Raw genomic sequence first — 20950 nt, forward strand, 5'->3', positions numbered from 1 at the left:
ATGAATGTTAATGGCCTAAACTCATCAATCAAAAGACAGACTGACAGATTGGATTAAAAAACAAGACCCGGGCTGGGGATGTGGCTCAAGCGGTAGCGCGCTCGCCTGGCATGCGTGCGGCCCGGGTTCGATCCTCAGCACCACATACCAACAAAGATGTTGTGTCCGCCGAGAACTAAAAAATAAATATTAAAATTCTCTCTCTCTCTCTCTCTCTCTGTCTCTCTCTCTCTTTAAAAAAAAAATTTCTCTCTCTCTCTCCTCTCTCACTCTCTCTTTAAAAAAAAAAAAAAAAAAAAAAAAAAAAAAAAAAAAAACAAGACCCAACAATGTGCTGACTCCACGATACTCATATAATATGGAAATACGTCCACAAACTGAATATAAAAACATGGGTAAAAACACATCATACACATAAATCTCATGACAAGAAGGAGTTTAGATGCTCAAAAGAGATAAAGTGAACTTTGCCTAACTTAATTAGAAGGGACAAAGAAGAACACTTCATACAGCTTAAAGGAATTATACATCAACAAGATATAATAATAATAAATATTTTTGCTTCAAATAATGGAGCATCAATGTACATTGAAAAAAACATTCTCAATGTTAAGAATGAAATAGACTAAAACATAATAATACTGTGAGACTTTAACGCATCTCTCTCACCACTGGATATAATCAAAACAAAAACTAAATAAAAAAGCTATAGAAATACAATCTAAAATTAAGATTTAACAGACATATATAAAATATTTCATCCATCAAAGGCTGAATCACTTTTTACCTCAGCAGAACACAGATCCTTCTCTAAAGTAGACCATTTTATAGGTCATACAGCAACTCTTAGCAAATACAAAAAATAAAGATGATCCTTTGCATAAAATAAAATTATAAATTAATGATAAATTAAAAATAGAAGCTACTTAAGCACATGGAGACAAGATAATATGTTATTGAATGACAAACAGATAGCAGAAGAAATCAGGGATAAAATTTAAAAATACAGGTAAATGAGAATAGTGAAACAACCTATCAAAATCTCCAGGACACTACAAAAGCAGTCCTAATAATCTTCATTCCTTAAAAGTATAGAAAGTCAACAAATAAATAACCTAACATTATATCTCAAAGCCCTACAATAAATCAACATTAAAAGCAGTAGAAGAAAAGAAATAATTAAAATCAGAGATGAAATCAAAACAAAAAAATCCAAAAAATCAACAGAAGGAAAAACTTTGTCCTTTGGGAAAAAAAATCGATTAAATTGATGAACCCTTAGCCAAGCTAACAAATAGAAAGAGAGAGAAAACTCAAATTACTAAAATTCTTGATGAAAAAGGAAATGTCACAACAGACACTACTGAAATACAGATGATAACCAGAAACTATTAAATTTATACTCTAATAAAATAGCAAATCTTAATGACATTGACAATTTTCTAGAGACATATGACCTACAAAAACTGAATCAGGAGGACATACAAAATTTAAATGAATCAATTTCAAGTAATAAAATTGAAGATGTCATTAAAAAAAACTATCAAGTAAGAAAAGCTCAGGACCATATGGCTTCTCAGATGAAGTCTACCAGACCTTCAAAGAAATTACACTTATTCTCCTCAAATTATGCCACAAAATAGAAATGAAGGGAAATCTTCCACACTCATTCTATAACCCTAATACCAAAACCAGACAAAGACCCATCAAGTAAAGAAAATATCAGACCATTGTCCCTAATGAATTTAGATGCAAAAATTCTTAAGAAAATACTGGCAAATCACACAAAAAAACATATTAATGAGACTCTGTGCCTAATAGAAGAAAAAGTAGGCTCAAATCTTCATCATGTCAGCATAGGATCTAACTTCCTTAACAAGATTCCTAAAGATAAGAAGTAAAATCAAGAATCAACAAGTGGGGTGAATTTAAACCAGAAAGCTTCTTCTCAGCAATGGAAATATTCAATTACATGAAGAGAGAGCCTAGAGAATGGAAGAAATCTTTGAAATCTGTGTCACCAGCACCTCAGAGAGAGCATTAATCTCTGGGATACATATAAGAACCCAAAAAACTTAACACCAAAAAAAAGTAGCCCAATCAATAAATGAGCTAAGGAACTAAACATACACTTCACAGAAGTCAAAATGCAATCAATCATCAAATATATGTAAAGCGTTCACCATCACTAGAAATTAGAGAAATGCAAATCAAAACTACTTTAAGATTTATCTCACACCAGAGAGAATTGAAATTGTGAAGAATACAAACAAGAATAGAAGTTTGCAAGGATATGGGGGAAACATTGCTGATGGGAATGCAAATCAGTGCAACCACTCTGGAAAGTAGTATGAAGATTCTCAGAAAACTTGGAATGGAACCACCATTTGAACCATCTATCCCACCTCTCAGTTCATACCCAAAGGTCTTAAAACAAGTGTATTGCAGTGATGCAGCTACATCAAACATTTATAGCAGCTTAAGAGCTCAATTTGGAACCAAATGGCCCCCTTCAACAGATGAATGAATAAAAATATGTGAGAATATTACTCAACCTTAAAGAAGAATAAAATTATGTCATTCACCAGTGAGTATATGAAGCTGGAGAATATCATACTAAGTGAAGAATAAGCCAATCCTAGAGGTTTGCTCTACTTTGTGGATGAGAATTTACTACAGAGGTGGTGGGTAGGGAAGAATCGATTTACTTAAGATATAGGGGAGTGAAGGAAGGAGGGGGTATGGGGGGTCAAAAGTTTAAAAGAATGAATCGGACATTATTAACCTATGTACATATATAACTATACAACTGGTGTGATTCCCCATTATGTACAAGAAGAATGAGAAATTATAATCCATTATATACGATGTTTCAAAGTGCATTCTTTCTCATGTATAACTAATTAAAACAAATAAAAAAATTTGAAAATATAGAGCACCATGATAAAGTGAGATTTATCACAGGAATTCAAATTTGTTTCAATGCATGGAAATCAATAAACATAATTAATCACATCAATAAACTTAGAGACAAGAATCACATGATTATCTCAATAGATGCAGAAAAAGCATTTGACAAAATGTAGCATCCACTCATGTTCAAAACAATAGAAGAACTAGGGATAGTAAGAGCATACATTGACATTTTAAAAGTTATCTATGCTAAAACCAAGACCAACATCATTCTAAATGGAGAGAAATTGAAAGCATTTCCTCTAAGAACTGGTACAAGACAGGGATGCCCGCTTTCACCACTTTTATCCAACATCATCCTGGAAACTCTATCCAGAGCAATTAGACACAAGAAAGACATTAAAAGGGTACAAACAGAAAAAGAAGAACCAAATTATGACTGTGTAGTAATGACATAATTCTAGATTTAGGAGACCCAAAACACTCTACCAGAAAACTTCTAGAGCTAGTAAATGAATTTAGCAATGTAGCAAGATATAAAGTTAACACCCATAAGTCAATTGGGTTCCTATACATCAATGATGAATCAACTGAAACATAAAACTATCCAATTCATATTAGCCTCAAAAAAATATTTAGGAGGGGCTGGGGTTGTGGCTCAGTGGTAGAGCACTCACCTTGCATGTATAAGATCCTTGGTTTAATCCTCAGCATCACATAAAAATAAATAAGTGAAATAAAGGTATTGTGTCCAACTACAACTAAAAAATAAAAGTATAAAAAAATTTAGGAATCAATTGAACAAAGAGCCAAAAGACTTCTTAAATGAAACTACAGGACATTAAAGAAAGAAATTGAAGAAGGCATTAGAAGATGGGAAGAACTTTCATATTCTTGGCTTAGTAGAATTATTCTGTCAAAATGGTCATACTAACAAAAGTTTTATACAAATTTAATCCCATTTATATTAGAGTACAATGACATTCTTCATGCAATAGAGACAACAGTAAAGACATTAATTTGAAAAAATTAGAGCTCTAGAATACCAAAGACATTCTCAGCAAGATAAGTGAAATAAGAAGCATCATAATACCATACATTAAATTATACTACAGAACTACAGCATAGTATTGACACCAAGATAGTCATGAAGACCAGTGGTACAAAATAGAAGACACAGAGACAAACACACATAAAAACAGTTATCTCATACTATACACAGGTGTCAAAAACATTAATTGGAAAAAAGATTGTCTCTCAGTGCTGGGAAAACTGAAAATCCATATGTAATAAAATGAAATTATACCCCTGCATCTTCTAGAAGGAAAATGTAGGTCCAAATCTTTATCATGTCAGCTTAGGAATCTAATCCCTCAACTAGACTAGTAAAGCACAAGAAGTAAAATCAAGAATCAACAAATGGGATTGTATCAAACTAAACAATTCTTCACAGAAAAGGGAACAATCTATAACTTGAAGGGAGACTCTATACAGTGGGAGAAAAATCTTTGTCACCTGCACCTCAGATACAGCATTAATCTCCAGGATATATAAAGAACTCAAAAAACTTAACACCAGAGAAATAATAAATAAATAACACAGTCAATAAATGTGCTGCAGAAGTGAACAGACACTTGACAGAAGAAGAAATATGAATGCTCAAAAATATATAAAAAGTGTACAACATTTCTAGCAATTAAAAAGATGCAAAACAGGGCTGGGGATGTGGCTCAAGCAGTAGCACGCTCGCCTGGCATGCGCAGGGCACTGGGTTCGATCCTCAACACCACATAAAAATTAAAAAATAAAGATATGTGTCCACCTAAAACTAAAAAATAAATATTTTAAAAAAGATGCAAAACAAAACTATACTGAGATTTTATCTTACTCTAGTCACATTGGCAATTATCAAGAATACAAGTAACAGTAAATGTTGGCAAGGATATGGGGACAAAGGTACACTCATGCATTGCTGGTAGGACTGCAAATTGGTGCCACCACTCTGCACAGCAGTATAGAAAATTTCTTCAAAATCTTGGAATGGAACCACCATTTGACTCAGTTATCCCACTCCTTGGCATATATTCAAAGGACTTAAAATCAGCATTCTATAGAGACATGGCCACATCAATTTTCAAAGCAGCTCAATTTACAATAGTTCAGCTATGGAACCACCCTGGGTGCCCTTTAATAGATGAATGCACAAAGAAAATGTGGTACATATAAAAAATGAAATATTACTCTTACATAAAGAAGAATAAAATTATGGCAGTTGCTGGTAAATGGATGGAACTGGGGACCACCTTGCTAAGTGAAATATGCCAGTTCTGAAAGAACTAAAGGCCAAATGCTCTGTCTGATATGTGGATGGTAACACATTGGTGGTGGGGAGGGAGGAGTGGAGGTTCACTGGATTAGACAAGGATAAATGAGGGAACAGGGATAGATGGGAATGGGAAAGGCAGTAGAATGAACCAGACACACTTTTTCTATGTGCATATATGAATACACTACATGTGTAACTCCACATCATGTACAACCACAAAAAATGATAGTTGTACTCCATGTATGTATGATACGTCAAAATATATTCTACTCTCACATATAACTAAAAAGAACAAATAAAAACATGCTCATACATCCATAAAACATACAGTATAATTGGGTCAATTTTACTGGCTAATACCTTCCTTCCTCTTTACCATAGGTCCCTTTCCTTTATTGTACTATCTGCCTTCTATTTTGATATTTCCCCGCATTTTTCTTTTTTCTGTCTTTATCTTCCACATCTGAGAGAAAACATGACACTTGATTTTCTGAGGTTCACATATTTAACATAGCATGATGCTTCCCAGTTGCATTCATTTACCAAAAAATGACATAATTTTATTCTTTATGAGTTGAGTGAAGCTCCATTGTGTATATAAATCACATTTTCTTTATGCACTCATCTGTTGATGGATACTAGACTGGTTTAATAACTTGGCTATTGTGAATTTCATGGCAATGAATACTGGTAAGCATGTATCATGTAGAATACTAGTTTTAGTAATTTGGGTAAATCCAATGACTTGTGAGAGCTGGATCATATGGTGGTTTCATTCCTAATTTTTGAAGAATCTCCATACTAATTTCCATAGTCGTTGTACCAATTTGCAGACCCAATAACAGTGTATAAATGCACCCATTCACAGAAATAATTTCCAGTGCTTATCATTATTTTCATTTTGATATTTGCATTTTGAATTGGACTAAGATGAAATTTATTTGATGTTATTTTTGGTGTTCATTTCCCTGATATCTAAAGATGTACAAAAATTTAAAAATATTTGTTGACCATCATTTGTATTTTTATCTTGAGAAATATTTGTTTTATCACTGGCCATTTAGTCACTGTTGTTTGTTTTGTTTTGTATTGTTTGTTTTTGTTGTTTTCTAAGCTTTATATACATTCTGGATATTTGTCCCCTGTTAGAAGATGTAGCAAAGATTTTTCTCCCATTCTGTGGGCTCTTTATTCATGTTAAATTGTTTATTTTGCTATTCAGATGCTTTTTAATTGGATGTCATCCTACTTATTGTTTTTTGTTTTATTTAATGAGCTTCATGAATCTTATTAAGAAAATCTTTGCCAATATCAATAGATTGAAAGTTAACCATAGGTTTTCATCTGTCATCTGCACAATTTTTGGTCTAATTCTAGGGTATTTGATCCATTTTGAGTTGAATTTTGTGCAAGGTAAAGAATAGAGATCTAGTTTTATTCATTCTTCAAATGTTGGGTTTTGTTGTTGATTAGGTGTTTGTTTTGGTCGGGGGAATAATAGAGATTTTACTTAGGCATGATCTACCACTAAACATACTCTCTATCATTTTTTATTTTCTTTTGAGACAGGGTCTCACTACGGTGCCCAGGCTGACCTATAACCTTTGACTATCCTATTTCAGACTCCTAAATCACTGAGATTATAGACATGCATTATTGCACCCAGCCTATTTCTAAGGATTGTTTATTCATTTTGCTTTGTTTTTGAGCCCATAGCAAATAGATTTGTTTTCCTGATCTCTTTTAACAAAGTCATTATTAGTGTTTAGAAAAGTTATTAATTTTTTAAATGCTGATTTATTTCCCAGCAACTTCACTGAATTATTTTATTAATAGAAGTTTTTGAATCTTCCAATTAGAGTATTATATTATATTCATACAGTGAAAATTCAACTACTTCCTTTCTGTTTGCATTCCTTTTATTTCCTCCTCTTGCCTAACTGACCTGGGTAGTTTCAAGAGCTATATCAAATAGGAGTTATGGGAGTGGCCATCGTTGTCTTTTTCTTTATTTTAGAGAAAATGCTTTGTATTTTTCTCCATTCAGTATGATCTTTGCATTTGGATTATTCATATATAGGCTTTGTGGTGTTGAGGTAAATTTCTTCTATCAATACTTTAGTTAGTATTTTATCATGAATGGGTGCTGAATTTTTTCAAAGATTGCTCTGCATCTATTGAGATATGACTGTCCTTAATTCTCTGTAGTAGATTACATTTATTGATTTGACTATATGAACAATCATTTTATTCCTGGAATGAAGTCAACTTGTTCATGAGTACAATCTTCTGAATGTGTTATTGAATTCAATTTGCTAATATATTTTGAAGATTATTTTCTCTATGTTTATCTGAGATATTTCTCTATATTTTTCATTCCTTTGTGTGTTGTTCTTTGGTTTTGTTATCAGGGTGACATTGATTTCATAGAATAAACTTGGTTGTTTCACCAATTTCTACTTTATAAAATAATTTGAGGATCTTGGCATTCTTTCTTTTTAAAAAGTCTAGTAGAATTCATCTGAATTCCCATCTGGTCCTGAATTTTTCTTTGTTGGAAAGATCTTTACTACTGCCTCATATCTTTAGTTGTTATTGATCTGTTTGGGTTTTATATATGCTCTTGATTCAATATTGTGGCAGTTTATATGTGTCTAGAAATATATTTACTTTTTCTAGATCTTTCAATTTCTTGGAGTATAAGTTTTCAAAATTATACCTAAAGATCCTCTGGATTTATGTGACATCTTTGGTGATATCTTCTTTTTCCATCTAATTTTATTAATTTGGTGTCTATTTTTTTTTACTTTGGCTAGCTTGGCTAAGGGTTTGTCATATTGTTTATCTTTTCAAAGAATCAGTGATTAATTTCATTGATGCTTTTTACTTTTTATTTTTATTGGCTCTGATATTATTTCCTTTCTTCTATGGGTTTTGCAATGGGTTTGTTCTTGCTTTTCCAGTACTGTGGGATGCATCATTGGATTGTTTGGGATCTTTCAGATTTTCTCTTTTAGGCACTTAGAGCTATAAGATTTCCTCTTAGAACTGCCTTCATAATGTCCTAGATGATCTTATATTCTGTATATCTATTCTCATTTCATTCTAGGAATCTTTAAATTTCCTCCTGGATTGTTAGAGTCTGTAAACAAGTCTGGACGGCGCCTGGCAAAATGCCAGAGGGAGTGGTTTGTGAAGTAATGCCAGCCTAGACATTAAGTGTGGAGATTCCTTATTGGTTGACTGCTGTATCTAGTTTATGCTAATTAAGATAAGCTGTGTGGAATGTATAAATATCGCTCTGGTCCTACAATAAATGGCTTCCACTCCTGCTGTATCAATCTACACAAGTTGTTCGTCACCCCCCACCCCCCCCCACCTCGTTAGTTTGCTGCAGCCGGACTGTGGCACTGGATTTCTTCTATGACCCATTTATCATTTGACAATGTAGTATTTAATATCTATGTGTTTCTGTATTTTTCTTGGCATTTATTTCTAATTTTATTCTACTATGATCTAAAAAAAAGTAGACTTTTGATAGCATCTTCTATTTCATTGCTCAAAATTGATTGATTTAAATTGTGTACATCATCCTGATTCAGTTTGTGTAAATCATATGATTAGAAATTTGTCAACGTCTTTGATAATTTCTATTTTATTGGACTACAAATTTTCAAAATAATTTCTAATTATCTTTTGTACTTCTGTAGTGCTCATCATGATATTTCCTTTTCCATCAAAGATTTTAGTAATTTTAGTTTTCTCCATCTTTCTCTTCATTAGCATGGCTAAGAGTTTATCAATTTTATTTATTTTTTCAAAGAACCAACTACTTATTTTGTCAATTTTTTCAATTATTTAATTGTTTCAATTTCATTCATTTCAGCTCTGATTTTAAAATTTTCCTGATTCTATTACTTCTGGTATTGATTTTTTCTTCATTTTCCAGGGCTTTGAGATGCAGTGTCAGCTCATTCATTTGTTGACTTTTTCTTCATTGAAGAAATGAACTCCATGCAATCAACTTTCCTCTCAGTACTGCCTTCATAGTATCCCAGAGATTTAGATATTTTGTACTAGTGCTTTCATTTACCTCTAATAATTTTAAAATTTCCTCTCCGATGTCTTCTGCAATCCATTGTTCATTCAATAGCATATTATTTAGTCTCCAGGTGTTTGAGTAGCATCTATTTTTTTTAATTTTATCATTGATTTCTAATTTCATTCCACTATAATCTGATAGAATGCAGGGTAGTATTGTGCTGTGGTCTATTTGGCTCTTGAAGTTGTTTTATTAATGTAGATGTACTATTTTGGGGGGAATACATATTTATAATTGTTAGGTCCTGTTCATGTATGATTTCATTAAGAAGTATGAAATATTCTTTTTTATTCATTTTCATTAACTTTGGCTTGAAGTCTACTTTATTGGATATGAAATATCCTTCTTTAATTCATTTTCATTAACTTTGGCTTGAAGTCTACTTTATTGGATATGAGGGTGGAAACCCCTGCTTGCTTACAAAGTCCATGTGAGTGCTATATTTTTTCCCAAATTTTCACCTTCAGTCCATGGATGTCTTTTGCTATGAGATGCATCTCTGGAAGGCAGAATATTGTTGGATCTTTAAAAAGTACAATGTGGAAATTTACTTAACAATTGGACAGATGAAAAAAATCAAAGGGGTACGGATAGGAAAAGAATAACTCAAATTAGCACTATTTTCTGTGACATGAATCTATACTTAGAATCCAAAAATTTCCACCAGAAAACTTTTAGAACTAATAAATGAATTAGGAAAAGTAGCAGGATATAAAATCAACACACATAAATCAAATGCATTTCTGTATATCAGTGATGAAACCTCTGAAAGAGAAATTTAGAACTGTCACATTCACATAGCCACGGGAAAAAAGTTAAAATACTTGGGAATCAAAAAAAGACATGAATGAACTCCACAATAAAAACTGCAGAATGCTACAGAAATAAATTAAAGGAGACCTTAGAAAATAGAAAGATCTCCCTTATTCTAGGATAAGCAAAGTTAATATTATCAAAATGACTGTACTACCAAAAGCACTATACAGATTTAATGCAATTCCAATCAAAATCCCAATGACATCCTAATAGAAATAGAAAAGGCAATCATGAAATTCATCTGTAAAAATAAGAGACCCAAATAGCCAAAGCAATATTTAGCAGAAAGACTGAAGCAGGTGGCATCACAATACCAGACCTTAAAGTATACTACAGAGCAATAGTAACAAAAAATGGTATTGACAGTAAAATATACTTGTAGACAAATGGTACAGACTACAGGACACAGAGACAAACCCATGTAAATACAGTTATCTCATACCAAAGGCATTAAAACCATGTATTGGAGAAAAGGTAGCCTCTTTAACAAACGGTGCTGGGAAAACTGGAAATCCATATGAAGTAAAATGAAATTGAGCCCCTATCACTCACCATGCACAAAACATCTCAAAGTGGATCAAGGACCTAGGAATTAGACCAGAGACACTACCTAATAAAAGAACAAGTAGGCTCAAATTTTCATCATCTTGGATTAGGCCCTCATTTACTTAACAAGACTCCTAAAGCATAAGAAGTAAAATCAAGAATCAATAAATGGGATGAATTAAAACTGAAAAGCATTTTCTTAGAAAGAAAAAAAAATCAATGAGGTGAATAGAGCACCTACAGAAAGGGAGCAAATTTTTACCACCAACACATCAGATGGAGCACTAATCTTCAGGATATATAAAGAACTCAAAAAACTTCAAAAAAGCAAATAATCCAAACAATAAATGGGTTAAGGAACTTAACAGATGCTTCACAGGAGATAATATACAATCAGTCAACAAATATATGAAGAAAATGTTCAACACATAGCAATTAAAGAAATGCAAATAAAAAGTATTCTAAGATTTCAACTCACTTCAGTCAGAATAACAGTTATTAAGAATACAAGCAACAATAATTGTTGGTGAGAATGTGGGGGAAAAGGCACACTGTACATTGCTGATAAGACTGAAAATTGGTCCAACCAATCTGGAAAGAAGTTTAGAGATTTCTTGGAAAACTTGGAATGAAACCACCATTTTACCCAGCTATCCCACTCCTTCTTTTGTACTCAAAAGACTTAAAAACAGCATATTACTGTGATATCCCCACATCAATGTTTATAGTAGCACAATTCACAGTAGCTAAATTGTGGAACCAATCTAGATACCCTTCAATACATGAAAGGATAAAGATACTGGTATATATACACAATGGAATATTACTCAGCATTAAAAGAGAATAAAATCATAGCATTTGCATGTTAATAAATGGAATTGGAGAATATCATGCTAAGTGAATTTAGCCAATTCCAGAAAACCGAAGGCTGAATGTTTTATCTGATAAGTGGATGTTTATCCATAGTGGGGACCAGGGAGAGCATGGGAGAAATGAAGAAACTTTGCATATGGCAAAGGGAAGAAGAGACAGGGTGATGCATGGAGGTAGAAAAGATTGTGTGATGATATGGGCATCATTACCTTAGGTACATTTATGAAAACATGAATGGTGTGAGGCTATTTTGTGTACAACCAGAGAAATGAAAAATTGTACTTCATATGTGCACTATAAATTGAAATGCATTCTGCTGTCATGTACTACAAATTAGAACAAATAATTTTTTTAAAAAAACAGAATCCACTTAGAACTGGTCAGCATGGGACAAGGTGACCTATAATTGTCACGTCAGTGTGAACTTCCAAGTCTGATATCAGGTGCTGTCCATAAACCATCAAGTGATGGACCAGGGATTTGTTGGAAACTTCTCTGAGATATCCAATAAAACTGGAGTGCAAGAGAGGCATGTTGTCCCTCTCCTGTGTCAGAGGACCTACTCTCTCCCTTGAGAGTTTCCCCTTTCCTATCCCTTCAATAATGTCATTCTGCTTACTCTGAGTGGCATATCTAAAATCTTCCTGACTTGATCACAAGAATTCAGTTTGAAGGGGGGTCTTCATGTTGCCCCAGTTTCTTGGAAGGCCCAAGCTCTATAATAGTACTTGCTGTGAAGATATTAGATCATACACACCCAAAGCCAGATAGATCCTGATTTCTGCTGGGAGTCTTAGTCTCAGGGGACTCCCAAGAATTGTACATAGGACTGGGTAACCCATTATCTACAATTCTTATACACTCTGCACTCTTGAATACAGCCTTTCTACATTCAGTCCCCAATTGTAGTCATGCCCACCTATTTAGACTCCTGACTCATTTCAACTCATCCTTTAACATCTTTGCTGACCTTTAGAGAGTTCAAAGATGAACTTTTGAAACAGTCAGTTTTTTCTGTCTTCCTTCAAAACTGGCTTTGAATAAAACCAACTTTCCTACCAATTTGATTCTGAATATTTCTGGGGCATGCCAGACATGTTACAGCCTGGGTTTGTCCCTCAGCCTAACATTGGTTCCCTTGATAATAGGAGCCTTTAGTGTGGTTACCTCTTTATAATAATCCCTGTGCTGGGGGGATAGCCTAGCTTCAACACATCATGTCAGCATAATCAAACTGTTAATTTCAACTTCCAATGCCTCTTTTAAAGGAAAGATGCCATAAGTAACAGTGGTAGCATAAGGGTTACCCATATATCAACACACATTATATCTGCAATTAAAAATGATCTCTATAACTCTATTAACCCAGGAAGAATGTGTGCAACAAGTAATACAGAATAAGCTCTAAATATTACATGGTAACAATTATAAACTCAATTGAATTTGAAGATGGGATAAGAAAGAAGAAAGAGAAAAGAAGAAAGAAAGTATGGAGAAGGGATGGAAGACAAGAGTTAAAATGGGGAGAGTATAATGGGTGCAGGATGGGGCTCAAGTAAAGATTGGCAAGAAGAAAAAAATTGTGTATGAGAGATTATGTTGTGTATAGGTATATGTGTAAAGGTAAAGCACTAATTTTCATAAAAGTGTTTGGATTGCTTCTTTTGAAGTTTTTGAAATGAGTATTTTGAATTCAGTGTTTTAATTTTAGAAATTTCCAAATGTAAGGAAGAAGAATGACTTTATGACATTTGCCAGTAAATGGGTTAATCTGGAAACAATCATAAGTGAAATAAGCCAATTTCCAAAAGCCAAAGATCAAATGCTTTCTCTAATATGGGGAAGCCAATCCAAAATAAAAGCAAGGGGGAAGACTAGATGTTCAGTACATTTCACAATGGGGATTAGAGGGAAAGCAAGGCAGATGGGAAAAGGAAAGACATTGGATGGACCTGACATAATTTTCCATGTACATATATGAAAACATCACAGTGAATCCCACCATCATGTATATACACTAAAATGGGATCCTAAGTAGAATGAGATATATTCCATGCTAGCATAATTGCATAAAAATGGATTCTACTGTCATATATAACTAAAAAGAGCCAATAAAGCTTTAAAAAATAAAATCTCTATTATATGGATTTTACACCCTTTGTAGTTTTCAGGACTGAGCCAAACCTGCCAAACTTGTTAGGTTAGTCTGTATGCTGAATTGAGCTAGCTTCTTGCTTGGCCCCCTGGCTGAGAGGTAGCAGAGGGGTGAGACAGTTTTCACTCTCCAAATGGTTTTGTTGTTGTGTCTGCAGGTGGGAATGTAGGTCTGCCAGGTCTCCTGACCAGCTCCTCCACTTGCTTTGTCTATAGACTGATCTGAATTAAATTACATCCCTCTTTCCAAGAGTTACTGAACATGTGCTAGGAAAAGGTGTGTAGAAACATCACTCTATCATCCAGCCTCTCGTAGGCTTGAAGATATGGGATTTTATGTTTCATCATAATCTATTCCAGTCCCCTCCCATCAGTCAAACTTTTCATTCAGAGATTATACTGTCAATTTCAAAGGGAAGTCCTCTTCTTTCTTCTCCACTCTGCAGACTGATTGGTCACTCTGAGTTTAACCCAGCACTGAATCTCATTCTCTCTTTTATGCTCAAATCAGCTCTCAGTATGGACACTCACAGATATTCAAAATACATGTGTACCAAGTAAAGGACAAAAAAGGAAAAAAAAGAGGGAGAAAGAAAACAAATAAAACAGGAAATGCTATCTAAAAAACAAGGATAAAATTCAGGAATTCCCATTTGGGGAATCAGGAAGGATAATTAACAAGTTCCTTCATGTACATATATGAAAACATCACAATGAATCCCACCATCATGTATATACACTAGAATGGGATCCTAAATAGAATGAGATATATTCCATGCTAGCATAATTACATAAAAATGGATGTAATGTGGCAGGGCTTCCCTAATTCAAACACCTCTGCTGGAAGGCTCCAAGACCTTTTTGAGGAGTGGTGGTTTACTCTCCAAGAAGACATATCTAGAATATTCTCCTGAGTAAACACAGTACAGCTTTCCTGAATTTATTATCTGTTCTGATTATGGATATATTGGTCAGTGTCTGTTTTTCTTGAGCTAGGTGGTAGAAAGACTTCTGGCTTCTTGAGAAATGCTTCCCTTCTGCCACTGAGGGATTGCATTCCTGACTCTTCCACTGCCTTTATTAATTCCCTTTCTGTCCTGAAAACTACTCATTTTTGTTTAGTCCTGGTTGTTAGTCACTGAGTTGCCTCCCTGCTCTTTCTCCTCCTTCATCTATCCCAGTTTGCTACTGAAAAATCTTTAGGACCTGCTCTGACACTCTAGATTCTACTAATTTACCAATATCTAAAGCCCAATATGTTTGCAATAATTATTTCTACACATTACAAAATAAGGCTTACATCAAGGATAAGCTGAAAGACCCATAACTTCATGTACAGATTCATTGATATTTTGTTTTCATGGTTCTTGTTTTAATAAATATAACTAGAGTAAGCATAGTTCATTTGAATTCCAAATAGTGTATTATATTCTAAAAAGTGAATCCCATGCCTAAAACATTATTTGTTGTTTATCTATGATATGAATATAATAGGATATCTTGTATTTTACCTCCTTAGTAAATACAGTATATAACAGTTAAAGAGAAATTCATACAAACAGTGAATAACTTTCAGTATATCACTTGCAAAGCTTGGGGTAAAATTTTTCAAAAATATTTACTAAGGGGCTGGGGATATGGCTCAAGTGGTAGCATGCTTGCCTGGCATGTGAGTGGCCTGGGTTCAATCCACAGAACCACATACAAACAAAGATGTTGTGTCTATTTAAAAAAATAAAAATAAATATTTACTAGGTTATCATAAATTGAAAGATTATTTCATGTCCTCAAATTCTTCTGACCATCCTACTTGCCCTGCTTCTCAAATTGTACAAAGATACCTGTTCTGAGAGCACATCCTCATGTGTAGAACCAAGAAGAAATAAATAAATTTTTATGTCCTGATGCCATGTGCATTCTCCATCCCATGGTTTTAGAAGAGAAAGACAAAAGGCAGCTCATACCTTGAGGAAATAAATAAGAAGAACGCCGGTATAGACACAACCAGCTGAAGAGTATGCCAGTTTCGAAAAGCAAAAGCCAGGCTTCCCAATATGATCTGCCCAAAACTAGCAGCACAGACTGCCATTGTTGTTCCCATAGCTTGATATTTGGGACTTGTCCATTCTACAACTGAAAGAAAACATCACTGAATAATTACTTCAAGCAAAGGTAGAATATTAAGGTCAAAGTCAAATATCAGTAAATGTCCAAGAGTCAGTGTTGACTTACTGAGAAGAATAGTATTTGTCAGGATGGTCGTGGTGGACATGCCAGCCAGGAGACGTAGTGAGCAGTAAATCAGGAAGGTGGGAACAAAGGCAGCACAGGTGTCAGCAACAGCCAGCTGGAGAAGACACCATGTCAGAATTAACCTCCTCCCAAACCTATGGAAAAGGGTAAGATGGGATTGTGGGAATAATAACAACTGTGGTAAAAATTAGCACAAAGAAAACACTTCACACCTATAAAATATCCATAAAGGACCAACAGCTGATATTCTCAAATCAACTCTCTTCTTTTAAAATAGATACCTTGTCCCCAAAACTACTTCTTAAATTTGTTACCGTAGTTTAGCACCAATTCAAGCTATAAAAGACATGCTGCAGTGTTAGAAATATTAATACCTCATAAATATTTCTTGTACTGAGCCATACACTTATGATAGTGGAGAGTCAACATTTTATATAAAGCATTAAAATCAGTGCTTGAGACTCTAGAACGCACAGGTTATGGCTAACATGATGTAATAGGAACAGCTATGAAGTGGTACATCAACGTTGCTAATGGGTTGGGTAAGAGTCTGTATCTGGTGAGTTTGGATTTGTTGACCTTGGGAAACAAAACATATTTGTAAAAATATAACATGTATTTTTCACAGCAAAAGAACATACCAAAGTTGACCTTTATTAGGTTTGGGATGGTGAGCATTGGATGGTAATCTGGTTGCCCACTCCCAAAAGAAGGCTCAGAAACACTGTTATGGTTCTCCACTGGGGAGCATTATGTAGCAATTAGAAATGTGAACTAAAATTACAAATAGAAATGTGTATGTATTCCCAAAATAGAGTGGTAAGTACACAAATGGAGAGAAGGGCACAACACATTTAATTACATGTAAACTAAGTGCATAAACCCAACTATCTCATTTTGTAAAATATGAATTTATGGGTGAATAAGTAATATACTATAATGACCCTTATTGAGAAGAAAAGGTTGGGATGCTTCCATGTATTCTTAAGAAAAATCATCCAATATTCCATTGAAGATCCATTATATATTAAAAAAAAAACCACTTTTTATTGCTTCGTTGGGACTTCACTCTTTTATTCTTCAACATTTTAAGGATAAAGTAGAATAGTGAAGTCCTTTGAGTCTTCCTACTGAGATTTTATTTTCATGATGCCCCTGTGCAACACTGACAATGTCTTTTTCCTACCTGCAGATTCAAGCAGGCTGGATCCAATGTGGTGACATATCCACCTCTGTGTCCCCATTGTTAACTGTTTGTGATCTTTCAAACCCCATGTTGTGGCATCTTCTCTCCAAACCCTCTGGTAAAACACCTCCAAATCTTTTAAAAACATCACTCACCACACTGAATGATATTTTGCATTTGTGTTTGTAGATCCCTGGGAACAAAGGTACACCCAGGACAGTGTAATTTGTAACAATTTTTTCATATGCATAAATGATTCATAAGCTGATGATGGTACCCAGGGGTAGAGAGATCTGTGAACCAGAGACACTCACCTGTCTGACAAAGAGCCATATACAATGTTTCCAATCAACATTCCAGCCATGAAGAAGAATTTAGATACTGAATTCAATGACTGAGATTCACATACCAGGTCCCACTGGAAGACAAGGAAATCAGCATAAGAAAAACACATGATGTGTAGTTTTCTTTATTTCAGGCCCCTGTCTTCTTTTTGTGGCTTCTGTTTTCAAAAACATTTCAATTATATCATCCTGTTCTCTGTGTAAAATAATTTTATCTAGGAAGACTGCCTTATACCTATGGGTTACATTAATGATTACTTTTAACCCATACTGAGAAGTTCTCAAATCTGGCCACAGACCACCATCATTCAAGGACCTTGAAGAATTTACTTAATGTTGAATATCACTGAACACTTTCCCACATGATTACTCTAAGATTTCAGTCAGGTATGTGGATTTTGATCATCTGACAATACGTATTTAATCGGCAATCAAGACAGGGTGTTACTGACTTAACATCACATTTTTAACAAGACACATGGTTTATTTGCTTAAACTGTGATATTCACAAGAATCAAAGTGCCATGACAGTAGGTTCCTATTTGTTTATTATCATTACACTAAGTATGTGCCCTGAATTGCATAAAAATATCAGTAGTTTCTGAAAAAAGCAAAGAAGAACCAGCACCCACACAGCAATTAAAGGCTCAAAGCACGTTCATTATTTTCATTGTTTCCACACACCCAAGTCAAATACTTATGAGTGGAAAATCAAGCCTTTTACCTCAGTCACGATGGTAGAGAGGAACGAGCTCCGGTCATATACCCAGCCATCCATGCAGGGCTCCGTGTCCACCTCACTCATGTTTAAGAAGGTTCCATTCAGATGAAGGAGCTGCCATTGTGGGTGGATGAAGCGATGACATTTGTCTGGTCTCAGGTTTGAGTCTAGTGGGATGGAGATCCTCAGGAGGGCTTCTTGGCTGAGGGTCCCAGTGTCATTGTCAGAAACAGTGGCATTATCGAGTATGTGGACCCAGCAGCGATGACCAAGGATGACTGCAGTGAAATTCTCCAATAAAATATGAATGTGTGCCATGGCATTGTAGGTAAGAAGAAAAGCCATCTGAATTATCTGGAATCTACCCAGACCACCAACTTGATCCAGGAGGTCCTGAAAGGCCATGGTGGCTGAATGACCCTCACCAACTGAAAGCAAAGTGGTTGTATCTAGATGAGTTCAAAGAACAAAGTGTTTTATCCTCTCTCACTGTGACACAGCAAAGGCTGTTGACCCTGAACTCACTTCCTTCTAAATGGTCCCCTCTTCACCTCTGAGGCAATTCCATGGAGCTAATACCCTTAGTCATCCTCAGGTTATTTGAGTGGCTGTTTTCTTTCAATCACTGAGAGAAAAAGATTTTGCTGAGGTGCCTTCTGCAATTAAATATGTTAATGATCTACTTTGTGAAGATTCTTGTTGTGGGCAATGAATGTAGTTAATATTGGACATTGATCTGCAAATACTCTGAAAACAAACCAGAGTAACTCTGCTACTTGCTTTGTGATTTTTTTAGAGAACATGTAGTTTACCTATTCATTATCTGTTTGATTTTTCTAGGAGACATGGAGAGAGGAAATTTTTGGTTTGTTTAGTACTAATTCTTGATTGACAGAGGTTGTAGAAATCATCCCAAGTTAAATTAATGCAGTGAGGTGTTATGGTTTGAATGCAAGATACCCCAGAAAAGCTCATATGTTAGGCAATGAAGGAACATTCAGAGGGGCTGTGATGAGTTTGTGAGTGCTCTTACCTCACCAGTGGGTTCAATCATTTGATGGATTAATAATGAATGGCTATTGGGTGGTAACTTAGGGTGTGGATGGAAGAAGCAGATCACTGGGGGCATTCATTTCAAACAGAAGTTTTGAGAGCTGACATTTCTGTAGAACTTTATGGGAAGCATTCAACTGTCAGCCTCCTCCACGATGATCCCTGTTGCATGGGCTCTCTCTCATCCAGCAAGGAGGTTCACAAAACAGGGTAAGGAGAGTGTGGCTGCAAAATCACTAATCAAGATCTCCAGAGACTAAGCAGGAAGCAGGTCTGATTTTATTGTGCAGTTGCCACGTATATATACTTAGGCAGTAGCCAAACAGAATACAGGCAGTAACCAATGTAATTTCTGCTAACCATCCTTACAGCGACTAATCAAGGAGTGGGCCATGGAGTAAATGCAAGGAAGGCAACTCATAGCCTCATGCCCAGGGCTGTACCTATGGGGTAAGCAGCCTGCCATTCACATGCCTAGCTCAAGGGGAGTGGCCTGCCACTCATATGCCCTTAACGTATGCCATGTATGCAGTACTCCATGTACTTGTCCCCATATCTCCCCCTTCTGGCTTTTACATGGTTACATAAGCATCTCAAAACAAAAGAAAGAAAAATCACTATTATAAACAGTAGGGCCTTATAAGGATTAGTTGATAGGCTATAAAGTTTTTCCAATGTTTAGTCAATCCCTGGAAAAAGGAAGAGTTTGTGAAGATAGGCAACTTATTTTCATTGATTTTGAAAATCGCCTTAGTAAGGTCATACATAGTCATAAATAGTTTGAATCCCATGTACCTTTAATATACTGAGAAAAATTAGAGAAGTGTAAGGTTACATTTTCAGATACAGCATATTGGGTGACACAAATAGTATGGAATTCAAGGTCACAAGTGAGCCTTTGCAACATAAACAGAATATCTAGTTGTTTCTGGTGGAGATCTAGTTCTTGCTGAATGTCTAAAATAGTAGCTCAGGATAGTTTATTTAAGTCATTTTTAATGGCAAAAGCTTCTGCCATGGCAAGAGACAAATTGTTTACAGTCTGAGCAATCTGGATACTCTGAGTAAGTGAAGAATGGCAGTGGCTGTGGTGGCAATAGTGGCTACCAGGGCAATAATTCCAGTGATGATGAAGCTAATTGCACACCTTGTCCAGTGTTGGATCTCATTCAGAAGATTTTTCATCTCCATGTCCCATGGACTCTTCCACTCTCTGGACAGGTTCATTGGAAGCCAGATTGCTGGGGACACTCTGAGGATAAATATATGTTTAGCTTTCATATCAGGGATTAGACAATTTGTGAGCCAGCAGGATGCACAAGGGATCTCTGTATGAGTGATATTTATGCCTTCAGTATCATTGATTATCAGCATGGCAAAGGGTGGCATAACCCAAGCATGTGCATAGTGAGTATGGGTATAATTTGGCATAAAGGCAAATCCATGGTCAGGGTCTGAACTCAATATAGATTCATTCATCCAGCCAACTCCTAGCAATATTAGCATGATATTCCTCACATCATCTGATTCCCTGCCTAACATTTAGTAACAGCTTGTCCAGTGTAGCTGGTACTGCAGCAGCCATATAATTTTGGGGCACATCAGTTACTTTCCTGGGAGCTGCGACTGCCCAGGTGCAATAGATGTTCTTCCCTGGAGAAAT

At 35.1% G+C, this 20950-nt stretch overlaps 1 protein-coding gene across 1 annotated transcript in view; it reads right to left on the reverse strand.

The window, feature by feature from the left end:
* The window catches only part of LOC308641910 (organic anion transporter 7-like), a gene marked incomplete at both ends in the record, with an annotated part of 40464 nt that extends 21825 nt beyond the window's left edge, over positions 1–18639 (reverse strand). Inside the window, 4 exons of the mRNA XM_081280485.1 lie at positions 15695–15863; positions 15963–16117; positions 17484–17587; positions 18238–18639. Coding sequence (XP_081136611.1) covers positions 15695–15863; positions 15963–16117; positions 17484–17587; positions 18238–18639 — 830 coding nt within the window. The remainder of the gene's footprint in view (positions 1–15694; positions 15864–15962; positions 16118–17483; positions 17588–18237) is intronic.
* Positions 18640–20950: the final 2311 nt, after the last annotated feature.

This window comes from Spermophilus citellus, assembly GCF_964194105.1.
Source record: "Spermophilus citellus genome assembly, chromosome: 2".
NCBI classification, from domain to species: Eukaryota; Metazoa; Chordata; class Mammalia; order Rodentia; family Sciuridae; genus Spermophilus; species Spermophilus citellus.